Source organism: Varroa jacobsoni, unplaced genomic scaffold (genome assembly GCF_002532875.2).
Source record: "Varroa jacobsoni isolate VJ856 unplaced genomic scaffold, vjacob_1.0 scaffold_989, whole genome shotgun sequence".
NCBI lineage: Eukaryota > Metazoa > Arthropoda > Arachnida > Mesostigmata > Varroidae > Varroa > Varroa jacobsoni.
Genome location: NW_019213891.1, coordinates 66,992 through 80,698, shown reverse-complemented (window position 1 = coordinate 80,698; position 13,707 = coordinate 66,992). Strand labels below are relative to the sequence as shown.

The 13,707-nt window shown below is 40.4% G+C and overlaps 1 protein-coding gene across 5 annotated transcripts in view; it reads left to right on the top strand.

Annotated features, from left to right (window-relative positions):
- Window positions 1-13,707, top strand: part of LOC111265576 (MAM and LDL-receptor class A domain-containing protein 1) — a 110,181-nt gene that overhangs the window by 29,920 nt on the left and 66,554 nt on the right. For 3 of the 5 annotated variants that reach the window (XM_086970542.1, XM_022842374.2, XM_022842373.2), the window contains 2 exons: window positions 6,571-6,805; window positions 8,481-8,644. In XM_086970542.1, coding sequence (XP_086826668.1) covers window positions 6,571-6,805; window positions 8,481-8,644 — 399 coding nt within the window. Of the gene's footprint in view, window positions 1-156; window positions 955-6,570; window positions 6,806-8,480; window positions 8,645-13,707 lie in introns of those variants that run through there. The other 2 variants (XM_022842375.2, XM_022842371.2) reach the window with 2 other exon arrangements.

Here is a 13,707-nt window from a genome sequence, read left to right as displayed (position 1 = left end):
CACAGTTTTCACGCGCTTTCAACGTGACATCACCCTTACCATTTCGGCGATAGTCCAGCATAAGCAGTCATACACACATCCAATGAATTAAAGGGGTCTTCAAGCGCATAGTTTCTACCTATTATCTGGTTAGCTATCTGACGATTGCTGTTCAGATGACGATCCGCTAGCTTCGTGAAACAGCCACGATCTTCTCGAAAGTGAAACACTATATGCATTTGGCTCCAGCGCTTCGTCACCAAAACGGCGATGAGCATATTCTAGTAACGTACTGACTGAACAGCACATGGAATACGTCTGATAAGGATTTAGCAGTGAAGTAACGGTTTGCTTTGAATAACATTAAACGTAATAGAGACAATAATGTAACACATGGCAGATTTTCTTCTTATTATTTTGTCCACTAACGAAATGTGTTAAGAACAATTGTGTAGTGATAAGCGCAAGAACATTTAGGACTTACCTGTGTGAAGACCAAAACGTACGTGGCGTTTGATTTTTAGATAAAAATGGATTAGCACGAACATTGTGTCCGTTTGTGTCATCAATGCCAAGTCACATCTGATCCGATCTAAAAACATTTAATCCCGTGATTAAATAGGCATAAGCAGTGGCATATACTCACCTAGTCTACTTGCGGGACTTTGTGTGGTATAAGGGATTAAACAATACTGCAGGATCACTCACTACCAAGTAAAAACAAATACTATCTACCTTAGTCAGGTTCAGACGTTTTACGCGCAAGCTATCCGCATCCAAAGACTCGTATAGGATATGCTCGTAGCCAAGACGGGATGTTGTCAACCTTTCATGACAATGAAAATTATTAGGTGATCTGAGCTACCATTTCGTCTGGTTTGTTTCCGACTATCTTGGTTCGTCGCCGTACAAAAAAACCTTATATCCTTAGAACTCAAAGAGGAGGAAGAAGTGAGCATAACCGCTCCTATTAAGGTAAGTTGGTTCGCGTTCGTTGGGCCTTCTACAGGGAAGCATGCTCTCCCGAACACAGAGTCCAGAAGCAGATTTCTAAATAGAGCAGCCTTTTAAAGTGACCTCAGTTATCGACTCTTCTGTGCTCCATCTGTGTCCCGAACTCCTTAGCTCTCTCTTCACGAAACGGCTATACCTGAAATGTAGCCTCCAACTTCGACATCTGCTGCCGTGTCATTCGAAGCAAGCCTATGCTAATACTTGCCATCCTTCTACCTCGATCTATATGACGATCGTCCTAAGCATCGGTCGTTCTATTGGACAACTATTAGCTGGTATTGGGATGCAATGTCGAGCAGTTTTTTTCCTCATGCCGCTCTGACCAGATTCTAGATATAGATTCTTATTGTTACTATTATTGGGAAGGATAAAACTTCTTCATTATCAAACAAGGAAACGCAATCTCTAGAGTTTGCAGTGGAGAATTATCCGTGACGCAAAAGGAACCGTGTTTTTAGTTTCCGTGACCATCAACGACTATGTAAACGACTTCCGTTGGTGACCAAACAATATAGACACGAACTAAATTATCGAATATGTTGGCATCTGCAATAGGGCAGCAATAAAATATGAAATAATAGATTCGAAGTTGTATAAGCTAAAGCAAAATGACACGGATTATCTTGCCGAACCTAATTATGCCCATGAATCGTATGCATGTGTTTATCAGTAATCGAATGCACCCGTGCAACATCGTGCAGTTCACGGTTTTCCACCCAAACCCGGTGAACAATACGGGTCCCATTTTGACGTGCGTTCCCAATGTGAACGTCTAAAAATTAAGCTATAACGATAATGCTTGAGATTTATCAAGGAACATTTCGCTTGAAGCGGCTCAATTCTATTTCCTATGACTTCTTTCTATAAGAGTCCGCTGTCTTAGGTATCGCATCAATAGGGAAATAAGTGAGCTTTAAACACTAGGTAACTATTTCCTTTTTTAAGGAAAATTTCAACATTTTGTAAAAAAAAAAAAAAAGAGAGTTACGAGTTTTAAGCATCTGCAAGCAGAAATAGAAAAAGATCAACATTGAAACCAGTTGTGAAGTCGTACTGGGGGGTAGGCGTACCCGACGTACTAAATCAATAAGAAAGCGGTTCCTTTTGGTTAGCTCATTTAAAATTCTTTTCGCCTTTAAAAGAGATTGATCTAACATCTATAATTTGTTCGAAGTTTCGCGAGATCGTCAAAACTATATTGGGCCTAGTAGTGACATGCAACAGGATCACGTTGATCTACCATTTTTATTTAGAGCGTTTGCCAGTTTCCATCTGTCGACCTAAGTTTAGCCGTAGTTTTATTGACGGTTTCACGGCGTGTTAGAATTTCTTCATTGATTAGTCCTATCAGAATTAACTCCCATATAGCAATGAGATAACATTGCTGTTTGTCAGCAGGGTTCGAGCGCGAATCCGTAGTAGCCAAAACTAGTAAAAGATGGATCGTTTATAAGCCAGATAGGTGAGCTATCTAAAAATGCGGATAAGTGCCAATGTGACCTGCTATTTACAGATAGAGCAGTAATAAGTAGCTTAAGAATAGAACAAAATATCTTAATCTTCTGCGTGGGGGGTTGTTTTTCATGGTAGTCTTTTATAATGGAAAAAAAATCGTAAATTACTCCTATTGCATCCACAGTACCGAGGACTATCTATCATATGGACCTATTTTTCTGCCGTCCGAACAATAACATGCGTTCTCTTCTGTTCGACATTCTAAGGCCTGGCAACTACGTTTCAACTGATCTCCTACAAGGCTTATTGTTCGATCGTTAACGTTTTGCTGGTGCATGCACAATTAGAAACAAACGTAGGGGGGAGCTCTTGGGGCGATTTGACCAAACTTCCGTGAATACAGCCCGCAGCTCATTGTTATTTGATTGTTACAGAAACACACTAAAAGGTTCTGCTCAGTTGTTTTTGACTTGATACACAATTTGTACTTCTCCAGCGACAAAGTGACACAGAACGCAATGGGCGGCCGAAAAAGAGCAGTACAGAGATGTGGTATCCCGACGATTAGTAGTACATTGCTTCAATATATAATACGTTACAAAATGTCACACAACAAATTTCAAAAAAATAACCACTTTATATATGCTTTGGAGACGAAATTCGTATTTTGTTTAGGCAAGACGCTCCAATTTAGCATGAAGGCTTTGCTACAAATAAGATGTTGCCAGCCTCGTATATTTCAATAGAATCTTCGCTACATGTGTAGCCATTAAAAATGGCGATGCCTCGCGAACAACCTGCCAATAGACCAAAATAGGTCAAGTCACCCGATGGCTTGGTGGGTAGACGTATAGGTAGATACGACGTTTTCCACGCCAATTACGCCCAGTTGCATCGGGCAGCCCTGATAAAAGTACAAGTCAAAGAGGGTTATTTCGTGGCGGGTTCAGAGCCGAAAAAAAAAACTGCTGATGTATCATCGGCGCGCAGTGGATAGATTACGTACAATTAACCCACCTAGTCAATTGTCTACGACTGATAATTTCAAGCAGAAAACTAGAAATATGTCTCTTATAGTTGTTATTATTATTATTATTATGCCAAAAAGTATTGAGAAGTATCAAAAAAAATTAAAGGCTCGGATAATTAGTAGTTAAAAGACTGCAGGCGAAAGTGAAGACAGTTCAAATGTTGCCATGAAAACTAAGCCACGAACTTCATCGCCAGTGTACGTAATCATTACAGATTTTGAATAACACGAAATAAATAGAGTTTGCTTTAAGCTGCTGAGCTACGGCAGAAGATATTCCTTCTATATATAGCTGAGGGTGTACACTCGTTCCGTGATGATTCTACTAGAAGTTTCCTGGTACACTTATAAGTTGAATTCAGAAGGGTCTCTTAAAGGAATGTATACAACGCTTAGTTGGTTAAAAGTTTTCTGGTTGACCCTTTTTCCAAGCGTTATTAACTGCGAAAAAATGCATTCAAAAAAATAATTTGTAGTATGAAAATGTACAAAAAAAAAAATACAAAGGCAACATTGCAGGAATCTTTAGACAGATCCACCTATGTGCCTTATAATGAATCAGGTAAAGGATCGTTTTGAAACGGACGGTACACGTTTACAGAGTTACAAGGCTGCGGAAGAATACCAATGAGCTTCATGAGCTAAAAAAGAATACTGAGAATATATAACAAAATATCCCAACAATTTGTAAGTGAGATACATTAGAAGTTTATCGCATTTTAATGTATGAGTAGAGTATGACACGGACGATGGACGGAAGAAATCAGTTTTCTAAACAACTGTAAGCACGATACACAGTTTTCGGCAGAGTTTATTATTATTGCCCCACTGGACGAACGCAACTCTGTGTGTTACGTGTTATTACACCATGTAAATTTACCAAAAAAAAAAAGTTTGCGATACAGTGCGGCATGTCTGCTTTATCACGAATTCGGTAAAACTTTATGAATTTGATTTCTATCACAGCCATAACAGCTGCAAACATATGTGATAAAAGAAAAAATTATGCATTTTATTACAGATTAACTTACAGTTTAAATATTAGCTAGATGCAAGTAACGACGTTCCGTGACACTGTGTATACATTTTTAGGACACCCTATGTTAGGTGCCGTTTCGAAACCCCTATAAGACGCGCACCTATTCCGCCTACCTATTTACCATCTATCCTAATGAGACTTGTCTTGGCATCTTAATAAACGGCTTCTCATCAGCCTTACTCATGTGTACGATATTGTGCGGATTATCAAAGGCTGGCATCGACAAGAACTAAAGAACTTTACTCGAATCAAAGCAGACGCGATGGCGCTGTCTTCTCTTAGTGATGAACTGGGCTAGTGCTGAACGATGTACTGTAAAAAAATATCTATGCATTTGTATCATTAGGCAAAGGGTATTGCCGGTTTTCCTTGATTCTTATCGTTCGCCTTACCTTTTACAGTCTGCTGAAGGGAATTTTATCTCTAGTTCAGACTAATTCTTACACATGTTTCTGACTCACGTTGCCCTCTGTCGGAATATAACAGCCCAGAATAGTTTCATCGGGTACAGCAGAGATTACATAGCTAACAGAACAACTGGAAGCAGCTTTGCTATGTCTAAAGATAGCATCACTGGCCTAAAGAGTTACTTCAAGCGCTTATTAGAAATCGATAAAGACCTTGCATAGCGAATAACTCATTAAATGGCTAGAATATGGGATGTGTGTGGTCGACTATCGCCGATTTTTTGAATCTATAGGGTTTAGAAGTGAATTAGGAGCTTTGGTGTTACGTAAATTGACAACGACTTCCGATACCGAGTCACAGGTAACCGAAATAGCAGATACCTGTTAGGAACTGTTGCTGGTAACAAAAACTGCTGTCTCTACGCCGATATGAAGCGGAGATATGGGTAAATACACCTAAACCTAGGGCTGAGCCAGCCATCTTTCCGGGAAAGCCTGGCGAAATTCGAAGGGTCTTATACATTAGAACACATTTGAGAAAAACGAATGGACGATGAAAAACTTGATACGACTTATTATTACGACGATATTATTATCAAGTAAACGAAGTAGACAGCTTAGAGTTGCTGTTCTCATAAAGAAAAAATGACTACCGGCACACGTAGCAAAGATAATTGAAGTTCCCCTGCAAGGGTTTGAAAGGGATTCGCTTTGCACCCACCGTATTCTTTAAATATCGCCTCTACAAATTATTGCCTTCTCTGTTCGTTAACGAGTGAAACTTATAACACGATTGTTGGCGATAAAGATGTTTCATAATTAGGCTAAACAAACTTTCCAGTACCACCCCCGAACTCTTAATGTGACAGCTCTTGATAGGTAACGTGAGAAAAGGATAAAAGGCCATCAAAAATTAGATAGATGTCAAATAAATTTATTAGTAGAATTTAAATGAAGCATTGTTTTTCTTCTCTAATGGAAGAAAACATACATAGGACTTTCCAATCAAATGCATTTTACTCGCAACGAATACGTAAAGTAGGAGGATTCGGCGTGCTACAGCTGACCGCCAGAACAATCGGCATGAACCCAAGTAGCGCTGGGTTACACCCAGCAGATACGTTTCTCTTCCTAGCAGGCGTGTGCTGATCACGCAGAGACACCAGAATGTCTAGTTTCGGCACAGGATTAGAGGGTGTTGATCGACAAAGGGGGTAGACTCACCACACTGTCCTGCACAATTTCAGTAGCGAAACCCTAGATACGATGGAAACATTAAAAAATATGGAGTTATTTAAATAATAGTGTGACTAGCAGCTGGTGATTATATGAAGTACCGGGACACGTGCCAAGAGACTGGAACCTGTATACACTGTTTGCTATAGAGAGATAAATCACAAGATAAGCAAGTATAACATGAGATAGATAGTTTTTTTTACCCTGTTTCCTTGATTTATGCTATTTTAAGCTAGCATCAACAAAGTAAGACGTACTTTGAGTGCACTTTTTACGATACAATAATTCAGACATCTTGCGTTCTCTAGAGAAGCAAATTCTAGCTGAAACTGCAGCGGCTGCTAAAAAATCGTAAACGTTATTTTGATGATATGACTAATAAACTGCTCGATTCACGTATTGGATTTTAGATGCGTCCTCTACTGTTCGCATGTATTTTGATGGCGTCTGGAGCTTTCGTGCGATCTGTAACTACTACAGTTGCGCCCCCAGCAAATCTAAAACATATGGGACACGGTCACAGCCAGGAAGGAACAGTTGATTGCGACTCTTCGGAGGAGGAAAGCGATGACGAGGCATTGAAGCGACACGAAATCGTAAAAGCACAGGCTCGGGCCGCTGCACATGCGCGTATGGTTGCCCTCGGTACGTAAACTCGACGTCTGGTTACGTCATATTGTATGCAGGGGGCAAGGGAAGTTCTATGGCAAAAAGGAGAAAGATCTCAAATAAAGAAGCATTGGTCCGCCTAAGCACCTTTCGATTTCATGCCTAAGCTTTATGATGTATGTTTTGTTTTTATGATGTATGACATTCGTTCAAATTATATTGTTGTGTATCTCGCAGTTCGTGTAGCATTTAAAAGCCTATTCGAAATAGCCACCTGTCACCACCACTGAACTGCAATAGGTTCAGAAAGATTCATAATGCTGTTGTAGCAACATATTGCAACCATATTCTGATTTCGTGGGCGTGTGTTCAATTCTGGTATGTACACCCTGTGACCAATCCTTAGTGGCCGCAAACTTAAGTGTGGTTCCCAGGCAACAATCTCCCTGTCGAACGCTGGTCGACGATCAGTAAAGTGCTTCCATGGATCAGAGATAGTTAGACAGATCACTTTGCATCGAATGAAAAGGCAAAATAAAAACTTGAGCCGATAGAGCTAAAGTGAATAAGGTCAATAGTTCTTATTTATATCGGCATACTGAGTAGAGCTACCTACGTACACGTTTCTCTAGGAAATATTTGTCAGTTAGGTGGTCATCATTGGATCCTGCATCATACAATATTATTACCTTTGTAAAATAACGCAGAACATTAGAAACAAACATGGATCGCACACGGTAGAGTCCTATTATCTGTCCAGTGGAACAGGGTCTTTCGTAAGCGGCATGGTGTTCCGAAATTGCTGTTGGCCCCATCCTGACATCAGACAAAGCCTACCCTGTTCCTTTAGCTGCACCCTATCTAGGGTCACTGTTGTCAATGCTAGAAACCGATACCCCGGTTCGATATCGTTTGACTGGTCGAACGTGACTCGCTGGACCGAGCGATCCAAAGGAGTTACGTACTTCGATTTGCAAACTAGGCCATCTGCACGCTGACCTGCCTTCTGGGTCGGGTAAAGCCAATATTGGCTAACTATAATGTATACTTTACTCTTGTAATGGCAGGTACCTAACTTGAAATGCTAGTTAGCCCCACTCCCGTAATCGACGTCATTATCGATGTAGCAGTTAGCCCCCACGTAGACGTGAACCGATCGTAGCTTAGAGATAATTCGTCGTTTCCTTCCTGTTGTTCGCCCTGCTTCGCTCCCTGCGTTTTGCCTGATATTTAGCCTTGAAACAGTATTTTTGCTTGTAATCTATTACTTACTAGGAGCGTTGTCTGTGCAATACGCACCAGAGCACTCATTTATTTATGATAGACTCGTTCTCCGATTTTGTGATAGAATTCTAAATCTTCAGTGAGGTTAACGGATGAGATATTGCATTCAAAATTTTTTTTTGTATGCGTGCTGTTTCTTGGGATTCAGTAAAATTGTGTTCGTCATCCTGATATGTCAACGAAGTCATAATAAAATGAATGTATAAGTTTTCTGTTTGGAACTTGAGACTGCACGACTATCAACCGGTGTGCGGAAAGGCTGCATTGATTATAGTCAACGAACCAATTTTCCTTGTCAACATCAGTGCTACCATTGCTTTTGTGTGGTTGTAAGCCATTACTAATTGGCCTTGAAAGAGGGGTTCTTCCAGTGTCAATAGTTACAGCGAAGGGTGTCATTTAGTAACTGTGCGTCCTTTCTTTCGAGGTCTGAAACCGAAACCGACGCTAACCCCTCGGCCTGCTGTGGAGGTAGAGAAGCAGGCGCAGGCCAGAGCGGCAGGTGAGCGGCAACGGATAGCCGTCGTAGAGGCTAGAACCGCGCAACGAGATGGAGAAAGCCTGAGTATTACTCCAGTCAAAGACTATCTGGTAAGCCATACCCCGTTGAATAGATAGTGTCATTGGCGTCTTCTCTACTTCTAAATTGAAAAGTCATAAATTAACATTGAATGCTCATTAACTAGCAGAAACACTGATTCCTAATTTATGATTTATCTAATTCTATAGTTCTATTAGGCCAGATTAATAATTTCCAATTTTATTCAGCATGCGCGTGTCTATTAAATGTAGCAATTCTGGGATCTTTGAATCTGTTCAGGCGAAAAAAAAAATCATTTGTGTTGTCAATGGAACAAATCAAACTGTGTGGTCAGCTTTATTAGTACCCACTCTTCTGGGGCTATGTATGCACAAAGCCGGTGTACTTCATTAATAAACCGAATATGTCAGGTGCATAAACCGAAGCCTGCGTCAACCAGGATTTGAAAGGAATCGCATAAGACGTCTTGTTTGGCTTAAGCACCTTTGCAATTTACTTCTACCAGGAAATGGCATATTTGAAAAGCTGAATGGGTGCGCATTATGGACTTTACCTAGCGCCGTGGGTCTACCTCCCCCTGAACAGTTCTTTTGCTTGGCGCACCTACGAAACAAGAAGCACACACGCGTACGCGCTCGCATCAGTGACGAAAATATCTAACAAACCTCACTCACATTACTACTACTGTTACTCTTGTAAAACGCTATCATCCTATACTAACATGTCTCATAGCCATAAATTAAAACAAATACATCTTCGCCCTGGTAGTAGTGTTCGAACGTGGACAGTGTACATATTAATTAAACTAGGCACAATGTGTTCTAGTTAATGCGAACCGCTCTAGTCCAGCTCCCGACTAATTACTTCTATGCCACCCCTCACATAACATCTGATTTAGTAAAACCCACGAAATCACGAATTCGCGCAAGCTTTGAAACCGACACTTACGTACTTCGCCGCATCGACTGATTTATCGCATGACGCTGAAAGCCTCGAAAAACCCAGTAAGCTCTCTTGCTCTAGGCAAAAGAGCAGCAGCCTATAGGAACTAGGATCGCGGGTTGGCGATGGTGGAAACGAATTGATTTTGGAAAAGGAAAATATCTAGAAACGTGAATGCAACCATTAATAGCTTTATGATGATTCAATTCAATTGTAATGTGGCAAAGTATAGAGAAAAAGAAGGCCTCTTTACTACACGGTGCATAACGGGTATCGGTAGAAAGGCGCTTCACTATCTAGCTGCTTGTTTAATGTTTTGCCGTCGTAGCTCATGGACAATTCCTATCGGTCGGTATACTGATTTTAGTAAATCCGCAATGAACTGTACAGGAAAAAGAAGTTTTATTATGTTGTTAGAAGCAGAGAGAAATTTACTTGACGGACTGCAATTTAAATAAATAGCAACGATTTACTAACTTAAATTCGTACCTAAGTTTTTTCAGCTACAGTGAAAGCTCAGGAAACCGGTACGATTGACCGGCCTATCTATCGTGCACCTACTTTCACCTGTAGTTCTATGCACTCGTGCCGCATGGTCACGATTCACAGTAGTACTATGTATATCAGTGTGCTCAGTTCGCTGAGAGAGACGGAACGAGAGAAATTTCCCATTGGATCTATACTGTGGAATAATGGAGGCCGTAAACTTTGACTCACTGTGTCATCATTGCTAGCTTTTCATACGCGTCTAATTTTTTTCAAGGTCCTAGAATGTTGCGTGCTTCATGCTCCTGCGCTAACAATGAAAACAAGAAGGGCTTCTAACCGACACAAATTCCGAGCCGAAGTTAAGAAGCGAAACGGTATGAAATTCGTATTGTTCAAAAGACGCTCTTTTTACAATGATGTGATGGCAGGCACGGTCGACTACGTAACACGTATACGAGACAGCAAAGCTAATTTAAAAGCAAAAAAAAAAACACATTTTTACTACTATATCATCATATCATAGTGACATAATAGATATATAGTACATATATATATAAAGGTGGAAAAATATTTTGGTGCACGATGAGTAAAGCGTTCAGGAGAGTGTAACTAAAGAAGTTGAAAAGCTCCGTTGACCTTCTTAGCGATGCGTACATCATTCGAAAATTGATAAATGGTGTTCATATGTCACGATGATAAAAAAACATCGATCTGTCTATGTAAAGTAAAAAATACGAAGATAATGTCTGGACGATTACGAGGCTACCAATAAGCAAATCAATAATAATAGTAGGTCTATTTCAAAGACGTAGAAGCTGATCTCGTTAGAAAATATGCATAGCGTATGTACTTTCTTTGATCTACGTAGAAGTCTAAATATCGTATCGAGCATGGCTACGTCTTCCTAGTTAAACTGAGTTTATAAATTGGCAAAATAGCAAAAGGTCTAGCGGTGATCAGAATTAAAGCTCGCACTGATCAATCGAGATGCCCTGAATCATGACATGCTTCGTGATAAGGTCAAATTTTACACGTAAAGGCATGGCATCTCAGATAAAGAAACGGTTCCTCCATCAGTTCTTTGGTGCGCTAACATCGATAAATGCATCGACAAATATTACTGGCTTAGGGCTCAGTTCTCTTTTGGCGGGCATTTAGTTGATTCATGGCGTCGTCTCCTTTTTTCCGGTTTGCAGTAACGATCGTTCCGTTCCTGTTCTCATTGCCAAAAACTACATGAGAAAAAACTACACGAGAAATCTTACGATGCACCAAAAGCAGATGGATAAACAAATCATTGAAACACTAGCGACCTTTGAGACGCGGGGTATTTTGCCTGAGGACAAATGATAAAAATGACGCAGAAATATCGCTATCATTAACGATTACATTTCGCCTCTCGCAGGAGCAGAAACCTCGTCCCCTTCGTAGGGTATTTCGTTTTCCAAAAGTTAATAACTATGCATTATATAGAGTCATACGTTTTTCTCACTTTATACAAAACCGCAAAATATAGGTCCACCACAGCACCTGTAGACGCCCAAAGATTGACTGCGATCTCGTGTTAAGGCTCCTTTCCATCCTTCCAAACGTTTTTGACCAATAAGTAAATCACTCTATAGGTTGGTTTGAATGAGGTTGTTCCTATTAGGATTTGTTGTCTGCAAAACAAGTCTTTGCAGAAAAAGGTATGCATATCCTTGAGCATACGCTCAATTGCGACTGCCGAACTTACTACTGCAGTAGCTTGACGGAAGTAGCAAGAAAATTAGGAACTAGGAACCCCTTAGTATGCTAGTATTTTAATTCAACTATAGAAAACATGTGACAAGTTCCTAATAAATTTTCATAGCAACCGTTATCGGGTTTCGAAGATTTCACTTCAAGAAACTTTCTTTATTATCACTTAAGACACTTTAAAAGTGAGTCTCTCTAGGTAATAACGCCGAGTGAAGCAGTAAGTATACGTTCGATAATAACGGTCAAAAGCACAATTTGAGTAACAACCTTGCAGACCAAACTTGACATTATCGGAGATAAGCTTCTGCCTTTATCAAACAATAGAACACTGTCCGAGAAGTTTCGATTCAGAGATCATTCGATTGATGTTGAGGCATTATTAAGGAAAGCGGAGTTTGCCGTGGTACATGCCAGGTAAAGACTGGGTGGGGTCTTTCACCCCCGATCGATGATGATGGGAACGATTTAGATTCCTGTGCAGTCTCAACCTGTCGATATGTTCTCCGCCCTTTAGCACTGATTTTACTAAATATCGTATAATGCTCTCGCTGACACTGCTGTCATTGGAAGGTATCATCGAATGAAGTTGATGTCTACGGCTTGAGTCGAGAACCCATTTTTGGCTTGACCCCGCCGTCGAACATTTCAATCACTTAGTGCTGGCCCTAAATTGTACAATGACACAAATCCATTCATCGTTGTCTGTCTAGACTTAGCAGCAGTGAATGTCATTAATGATTTTTTTGACTGATGATAATTTTCATCAAAATTATCACTGATAAAGGAAATGGTCGTAATTGTTTTGTAGTAACATGTTTGCCTACGAATCTTGAGAGCACGTGAAGGGCTATACTTGTAGGCGCAATAGTCGTGCTGGGAAGCCAGCCGTCCAAAGTGCGGCGTCTGACGGAGGTTCCGAACGTAAAACTTGATAGTATTCAATTTACTTTGAAGCACAATGGGAGCAAGATTGAATTAAGCTTATTACAGACTGCTGTGTGGCTTTGTACAAGATAGTTGTCATTCATTCCAGTTACTGGCTCTATACGACGATTACGGCCCCCCGCGTACCACATCGCTTCATAAAGCGTTGCTGTGTATGATGACCTATGACAAAACGCAAAAATAAGAAATGCACCTTTCGCATAGATGATGTATATCGTTCTGTAGAATACTAGAGCCAAACGTGATAAACCGTCTCGAACATTTTCTAACAATATTTAGTACGATTTATAGGGTAAATCGTTGACAGCGCGACACTTGATCGCGAATCAAGACATGGCTGCGATTTACAATCCGCGATCTTCACCTACGCCATTTCGTGATAGACGAAAATTGGCTACGCTGCTAAGACAAAAAATAGAAAAAGAAAACGTTGTCATGCCTCATTTTCCCATTACTCTAGGAGTCAGGGGTCAGGCACTTTTTTTTTTTAATTAACCCTGTTACATCTTCTTATAGCAGCGTATTTTATTTTTCTTAATCTTCGCGATTCATTATCTAGTACTTTAACTAAGTCTATAGTGCTAACGAAACCGACGCGAGGTCGTACTCGGCTCTATCAGCGACATGCTGACGATTGCCTAACTATGAAGGAAATAGCAACTAATCAAGAAATCTGAACGATAGCAAACTTTCAACTTCAACCGAACGGATATCTATCTAATATTTTCTAAGGTCGCGCTCGTTAATCGTGGTACCGATTGCAATTTCTCTCGAAAGGAGACCAATAGTTTCAGTTCTGTAACAAAGCCCACGCTATGAGAGCAAACCGCAGTTTAAACGGTAACGAAGTCTCGACCATCGGCTAATAGATAGATATTTCATCTACGCTTTTCTGAAACTACACGGTTCTGTAAATTTGCTCAACATGCCACGTGCCAGTTCTCTAGAGCGGAACAGATTTCTTGTATTTTACATCCCGTATCGCCGTTGCCTGAAT